Below are 7,635 nucleotides of genomic sequence, written 5' to 3'. Positions count from 1 at the left end.
CTCATACGAGTACCACCACCTGTCCCACCAGGGCCCAACTGGACCAACAAGTCCACCGCGATCCTAGTCTGCGCGTGATCCATAGTGCACAAGACTGAACGCAAGTAGTCCAAGACTCAAGCCCATACCCAGAAGAGATTGCCTCAAGAATGTTCGCGAGAACCAAGTCGTCCGAGCCATCAAAGTGAAGAACGAGGAAGACCTTCAAGAAACAGTGATGTCGCCCGTGTGATCGTCATTTGCTGATCGAGTAGAACCCCAGATAGGACACGGCTGGGCATAATGCCGCTTGTCGTCCGTGCCCTTCGAGGGCATCGTCCTGCTGAAGAAGGGCGCCGAGTGCACCAAAGATAAGGACAAGAACTCAAGACAGTAAGCAGGGGACGCACCAAGAACCATTGACCGAGCATCCTATGCATCCAACAATATCCCAGCCCAACAACGCCAATTTTCCAACCGCTACGGGACGCCGTGCTTCGACGCCGTGTCTTGCTCGTTGCCGGCCACGTTGGATATGTCGTCATGCTGCCCCTCCACGTCCGTTCGGCCGTGGTGGGACGGTAGGGTCGAGAGAGGCGGAGAGAGAGGAACGGGGGAACGGCTGTCGCGACGGCAGTTGCCCCACGAGCGACGCGCGGAGTTGAACTCTGCGCGGGCCGTGAAAAAGGGCATTGCCGTCTCGATGCTACTCCCCGCCCCCTCCTCTGCCTTGCGACGAGGTCCATCAAGCTTGCAAGAGGGCCTGCGTCCCGACGGCTCCGGACGGGAGCGGATACAGGAGGTGGTGAGACGAAAGGGAGGCAGAAAGAGCCGCGGGAGGAGGGCCGCCCACAGCAGGGCAGAAACTCCGCGGGCTCGCAGTCGACTCGCCACGAGCGATCGTCCGGCCGCTCCCGTCGCTCCGGCCCGCCCTTTCCCTTCACTGTACCTCTAGTACAGTCTCCCCGACACTCTCGCTCGTCTCCCCGACATCCCGAACCCCCCCACGGGCCACAACCAACTCCCCCTTCCTCCCCGGCTCCCCGAAGTCATGCTTCTACCCCCTCCCTCGCTTCTAGCTGCGGCGGCGGAATCACGCATGCACGCCTGGAAACCGCTCAGGACCTCGCCGTCTTTTTCGCCCACTGCGGCGGTTTTGGACCTCCTGGACAGGACTGCGGCCGTCTCTCACTCCGTCCCTGACCACCCTTTGGCGAACGGTATCCCAACCTCCCCTCTATTCTATTCCGCGTGCCCCCGAGCCCTGGTCAGTCTTATGACGGAGATGAGGGACGGTGGTCAGTGCTATGCCGCTTTGCCCATGGAGCCACTTCGAACCCCTGACCCACATCTCTCTGGAAAAACTCGCCAACACTCGCAGCTCACGGTTAGTCTTCGGCGAGTTTCTTGGTTTCTGGTGGCAAACTAGTGCATTCCCTCCCTGGAGAGCTGCCGATGGACGCCGTTTGCGGAGATCCCGCCCGTCGCAAGTCACCGCTTTCGTTCGCTCGCATGTTGTGGACAATACGTCGCAATCCACACTTCTTACACCGGTCTTGCGACGCATTCTCTGCTGCGGTCACCTGGAGATCATCGAGCCGAGACGAAGGTTTTGGTTTGCATTTCGAATGGGAGGCTCGTACTCGAATGGCAGATAATTCAAACCGTCTCAAGCATGCCAATACTACTAGCAAGCATTCTGCAAGAGCAGCTCATGGTTCCATAGGAGTTCTTCGGCGACGAACCGTGTCACAAGATAGGCAGCGCTCGCGTGAAAGTCGGAATCATCTATCCCGTGGCTGCAAGTTCACCTTACTTGCCGAGGAGGTAGATGCTTTCAGGCACGAGCACAACAAAAGATCACAGCGACAGTGATGCTCCACCGAGATGAAGCCCCGGACCTGGTTGCGAACAGCCGGCGGACGCTTACGACACGACGTCCAGAGGTGTCGCTGCACGAACATGACAAAGACCATGACTTTTCCGGGTTCCCTGTCACGGTCACGGTCCGAGCTGTACCAGACGATAACAACGTTATGCACCACAGAGATGTTTCGTACAGTACTCATCCATGATCCAAATGTACAAAGTCCGTTGAGACTCCAGGTAGATGCTGAACATGCCATCACTGATCACCAACGACGGTCGCGCGAGCATCTTCCGGGCCGCTGCGAACTTCGCCAGGCGCGGAATCGTGCGAGTGCAATTCGCTCAACTTCGAATCACGAGCAGCCTGTAGGCGCGCGCGCCAACTAAGTCAATGGTCGGTCGCAGACGATGGAAGGCACGCACGTCATTCTGCTCCTTGCGGGAGCGGAGCTCCTCGAGGTGCTGGCGTTTTTGCTCGAGGTCCTGCTCGAGGCGTGCCTTGTGCTGCATCTGGATCTGTGGAGCGCGAGAGGTTGATGCAGATGTTGGGGGGCAACGAACTCGAAACGGTGCGCGGCTGCGGCGGTCCGTTCCGCCGCCCGCACCCCGAAATGAGCGGGCACTCACCTGAGCGGCCTTCTCTGCGCTCTGCTCGTCCGCGATGGCGGTGTCGTGCGTGTGCGCGGCCTTGTTGAGGGCCTTGGCCGTCTTGTGCTCGTTGGCCACGGCTTTGTCGAGCGCGTGCTGGGCTTTATCAGCGGCCTGGGGAGACCGGCGTGCGGAGAAACGAGGCGAGTATTAGCGGGCAATTGACCGGAGGCAGGAAGGTGCGAACGTCGGCGGTAGGCGCACCTTGATGCTTTTCGCGTGAGCCTTGTCGGCACGGGAGAGGTCGTCGATGGCGTGACTGAGACTCTTCTCGTCGGAGCGCTCCTCCTTGTGGATTTGCTTCTCGACGCCGCGAACCTCGGCATTTACGGACGAGTCGGAGTGGCCGAAGAGGGGCATCGTAGGCGGCTAGGGTGCAGGGAAACGGGATGGACGGGCATTGGGAGCCCAGGATTTATAGCATCCCACCGACAGCGGGCCAAGTTCGAGGAAGAGATCGCGGAGGGCTTACGGAGGTGGCAAAGGCGGAGAGGAGGCGATGATGTCATCGCGTCCCCGCCCCTGTCTCGTCTGGACAACCGCTGGCACGGTCTGGACGGCGCAAGCGGCGGCAGCGCTTGCCGTCCCCACAACGATCACCCGCTCGAAGGGGCTCTTAAGCATCCGAGGCGAGCACCAGCCCGGCTTGGCCTCCCTCGTCGCTCGCTCGCATCTCTTCTTCTCTGCGAAATCCCCCGGGTGCCGCCCGGCATCTTCCCGCACACTCCTCCAATCTTCCGCCCACTGATGTCTCCTGCTTCTGACCAGCACGAGCGGGACCTCTCCGCCTCCGCGCCCGACGCCCCCCCTACCCAACACCAGCCCGCGTACCACTACCCGCGCCCGCGTAACCTCGATCCCTCGCTTTTTCTCACTCACGACGACGTTGGCTCCACTTCCATCCCCACGCCCCCATATCAGCGCGTCCCCTCCACCTCCCAGGTCCGTCTCGAGACTTACCCTGAGCAGTCGCCTGCCTACCGCTCCCGCTCCGACATCAACCTCACCGAGATCGACATGGCTAGTGACGACCACGAGGAGAAGCACGCCGCGCACCACGAAAAGCACGACCCGCATGCTCCCAAGCCCAAGCAGCCCACCGCCGTGCACTATACGGACGACATCCATCCTCCCAGGCCCGGTACCTTCCAACGCGCCGACACCTACGCACCGTCCGTAGCTGGCTCCGATGACGATAACAACGGCTCGGATCAGGACTACGACTGGAGTGGCGAGGAGGACCTCGTAGACGAAGAGGCAAAGTTTGAGCAGGCGATGGGCACGAAGAAGAAGCAGCGCAGCTGCTGCGCCAAGTGAGTCCTCCTCCGCCTTCTCTTCTCTTTCCACCGTTCCCTTCTACTTGCCCTTCGTGCCCTTACATCTCTCACACCCCACGGCGCTCAGCCACCATCGTTTCGCGCTCGCGTTGCACCCGGCTCCTTCGGAGCGTCTTACCACTGTGCCGGGCGTCCGATCGCGTCGTTCATCCGCAGCGACGGTGGCATGCCTTCCGTCGCTTACCGTCGATCCCTGCCTTGCTAATATGATTTCGGTACAGGTTCTTTACTCTGCTGTTCTCCACTCTCATCGGCTCCACTATCCTGTCAGGTCTCATCATCACCCCAGCGCTCCTTGTCCACTTTTTATGGTATAAGAAGGATCCCACCGACCACCGTCGGTATGTCAAGGACAACATCGAGGCCTGGCTTTTTTGGGCTGCCGCCAACGTCTCCATCTCCTGGGCCCTTGCCCTCATCGTCGACATCATCCCCGTCATCATTCGCTCCGTGATCTCCCTCGCTTGGGGACATGTTAGCGAGCATGTCAAGTCGCGCCTGGAGCTTTACAACAGTGTCAAGGGGCCCATCAAGCCCGTTCTTTACGCCGCGAGTGGTTGGGTCAGTTGGATTATTATCTTCAGCCACATCTTCAACCTGTTCGACATGGACGACGGGAGCCAGAGCAGGGCGTCGTACACCCCTCGCGTGAGCATCCAACGATCTGGAGACGTATTGGAGTGCACTAACCACGTATATGCAGGTCTACCAAGCTATTGAGTTCTTGTTCTTCTTCACCCTTGTTGTCTGTCTTCAGAAGATCCTGTCCCACTTCATTGGTAGGAGTTTCACTCTGCCGTCCACACCACAGATGTTCACCTTCATTGCAGCATTCTCCTTCCACCGAACTGCCTTCAAGGAACGTCTCGATGAGGTCACCACGGCGCTCAGAGTCATTGAGAAACTCAGGAACTACCGCCCCAAGCGTCGCCACGCACACAAGTCTTCCTATGGACGCATGACCCCCACCTTCTCGAATCTTTTGACGCCTGCCCATGATAAAGGCGAATTCTTCTCTCGTTCACGCCCGGCCACCCCTTCGGGCTCGCGTGCCGGTTCTCGCTCTGGATCTCCGGATGTCGGTGCTATGAGCGACGTCGAAGACCGCGACGCTACCCTCGTCGGAAAGAAAGGCAAAAACCGTCTCAGCTGGTTCTCCCATGATAAAGGACATTCTGAGCCCCTCCCTGAGCACCAGGAGTACCCCCTGCCCGAAGGTGCCGCCTCCGAGCACCGCTACCCGCCTTCCCCTCACACTGCCTCTCCTCTCCGTGGACACCACCGTTCGGAATCCGATGAAGACGCTGCGGCAGTGGTTCAGCAAGCGGCGACGACGGCTGCGAAGGCCCTTAAGTCGGCTATGCTCCATGACGCGCGAGGCATCAAAGGTGACGGCGACGAGGACACCGAAGGCCTTATGTGGAATGTGTCGACCTCGAGCGAGGCGAAGAGGCTCGCACGCTCGATCTACACAGCCCTCAAGGTCCCGGGTCGCACCTACCTCATTCCACGCGACTTCGTCCCGGCGTTCGGAAAGCTGGCTGATGCCGAAGCGGCCTTCAAGGTGTTCGACAAGGATGGCAATGGTGACTTATCGCGCGCGGAGATCAAGACCACGGTCCTCAAGGTGTACAAGGAGCGACGCTTCCTGAGCCGCTCGATGCGCGACGTCTCACAGGCCCTGTTGACGCTCAACTCGGTGCTCCTCTTGTTCGCCTTGATCATCCTGTTTTTCATCTCGCTCTCCATCTTCGGCGTCAACATCGAGAGCTCGCTTACGAGTTTGTACACTATCGGTCTTGGTCTCAGTTTTATCTTCAAGGCATCCGCGGCGAATGCATTCGACGCGATCATGTTCTTGTTTGTCACGCAGTAAGTGTCATTTGTCGTAACACGTCGTGTCTGCCTCCGATCGCTCAATTTCCGTGGCGCACAGCCCTTACGACACCGGTGATCGCTGCTTCATCGATGGCAAGTATTCACGTGGGCCGTACCAAATCCGTGTCACTGATATTTTACGATAGACGAGAACCTCGTCGTCAAGAAGATGACGCTGTTCGCTACGATTTTCACGCGTGCCGATGGCACTGAGACGTACTACTTCAACAGCCAGCTGTTCAACAAGTTCATGTACGTGCCCTTCCAAATACTGCGTCGCTTGGTTTTCAGACAATGTCTGGCAGCATAAACGCACGTCGCAGTGACAAGACTGCGGAGAACTTGACCATGCAGATCTCCTGGCGCACACCGATGGAGAAGCTTGACCAGCTCGAGCGCTGCTTAAACCAGTGGCTTCAGACCGAAGAGAACCGCTGGTTCCAGCCGAGCACGAATATTATGCTCCAGAAAATCGAGTACCAGCGCTACCTCGAATGCACGATTGGTATCCCGTACAACAGCAACTGGCAGTACGTCTCCCTCGCCCTCCTTTTCGCACTGAATCCTCGAACCTCACCTCATCTCACAGGGACTGGGGCATGCACAACACGCGCAAGACGGCCTTCCATGCCGCGGTCAACTATTACTGCCGCCAACTCGGCATCACGCTCTACAACACCCCGATCCCGATTGCGTTCGCGGATCCAGAGACGGGCGAGTTTGTCGCGCCGGACGTCGTAGACACCGTCGGTGCGGACGAGGAAGTCGAGCGGCCACCATCGCCTCCGCCTGCACCGCACCAGGGCGCGACCGCGCCGGCGAAGAGGGTCTGGATGGGCTTCCAGCCGCCGCGCGAGGACGGGATCCCGAACGGGATGCGGCCGCGCAAGGCGCGGAGCCGGAAGGCGATGCTGCGCACCTTCGGCGCGGACGGCTTCTGAGCGCGAGCCGTCTCAGCTGCTTCGTCGCCCGCTCCAACCCACAACTCTCCTCCTTCACGACCACGCTGTTCTGTCTCGTTCTGTTGCTGTCGCTTCGTGGCGCGTAAAACGCCCACGTGCACACTGGTGTGCATACGTTGTTTTGTTATCCCATGCTCGCTGCTCGTTGCTCCGCAGGCGAGCGTTTCACTGGTTTCCACCTTCTGAACGCACATCTCCGTCTTGGTTATATGATTGGGGCCTCTCATCGCAGCCGGTCAGAACGCATCCCCCACCCCGCACGCATACGGCCGCACACCCGCACATGCACATATAGAAAAAGTACATACACTCACGAGACTCCGTATACCCACTAGTCTTCCCGAGACGCATGCTGTTGTCCGCTCGCGCGATATGAATTGCCTGACGTTGTTCGCTCTATTTCGTCGCTCTGGCCCACAGCGTTGGGCGAAGGGATTTCTGCGTCGACATGTGCGCGCCGATATGTACTACATGCAAGTGAACTGCTTTCCGCATCCCCGCCCTTGCCTTTGCGTCGACTGCTGGCGAACGGGCATTTGAGGACTTGATGTTGTATTCCCGGGTCGTCCAGTCCGGTCGAGAGATCCACGCTGAATGCGCATGGACATCCAGGACATCCTGTCTCCAAGGCCGAGGCCCAGGTGTGCAAGCGTTAGTCTCTCATTCGCGAGCCGACTGGGGACTCGACTAATATAGCCACTGCCTGCCAACATTCCAACGTATCATAACTTCGGCGGCGCGACGTTACGGAGCAGCGCACGCATTCGAACGGTTCCCGTCATGTCTTCACATTAATCTCGGCTTGTCGCTTTTGACTGGATGTACAGTGGAGGGTGCTCGTTGGGCGTCGATGGAGTGCGCGCCTCCCACGAAAACCGCCGTCGACTCACAGATCGGCAGCCACCACTTCGGTAGCTCGTCGAACGACTCTTAATGACGGTGCGAGCGGTGCAAGATTCTGA

General features: G+C 59.1%; 2 protein-coding genes across 2 annotated transcripts; one reads left to right on the top strand and one right to left on the bottom strand.

Moving 5' to 3' along the window:
* Positions 1 to 2,104: 2,104 nt before the first annotated feature.
* BXZ73DRAFT_78609 (uncharacterized protein) lies at positions 2,105 to 2,856 on the bottom strand (the record flags this gene model as incomplete). The annotated part of the gene is made up of 4 exons (XM_048022905.1): positions 2,105 to 2,212; positions 2,272 to 2,364; positions 2,476 to 2,610; positions 2,701 to 2,856. 4 exons carry the CDS (start codon positions 2,854 to 2,856, stop codon positions 2,105 to 2,107), a joined length of 492 nt encoding a protein of 163 aa, XP_047876503.1.
* A 657-nt stretch (positions 2,857 to 3,513) lies between these two features.
* BXZ73DRAFT_90824 (Mechanosensitive ion channel-domain-containing protein) lies at positions 3,514 to 6,652 on the top strand (the record flags this gene model as incomplete). Its single annotated transcript, XM_048025767.1, has 8 exons — positions 3,514 to 3,809; positions 4,055 to 4,481; positions 4,537 to 4,612; positions 4,664 to 5,705; positions 5,770 to 5,804; positions 5,858 to 5,963; positions 6,017 to 6,241; positions 6,301 to 6,652. The coding sequence occupies 8 exons, from the start codon at positions 3,514 to 3,516 to the stop codon at positions 6,650 to 6,652; spliced, it is 2,559 nt and encodes an 852-aa protein (XP_047876502.1).
* Positions 6,653 to 7,635: the final 983 nt, after the last annotated feature.

This window comes from Epithele typhae, assembly GCF_022376455.1.
Source record: "Epithele typhae strain CBS 203.58 chromosome Unknown BXZ73scaffold_34, whole genome shotgun sequence".
In the NCBI taxonomy this organism is placed as follows: domain Eukaryota; kingdom Fungi; phylum Basidiomycota; class Agaricomycetes; order Polyporales; family Epitheliaceae; genus Epithele; species Epithele typhae.
Note: the sequence above shows the minus strand (reverse complement) of the source record. Positions and strands in the feature narration are given on the sequence as shown.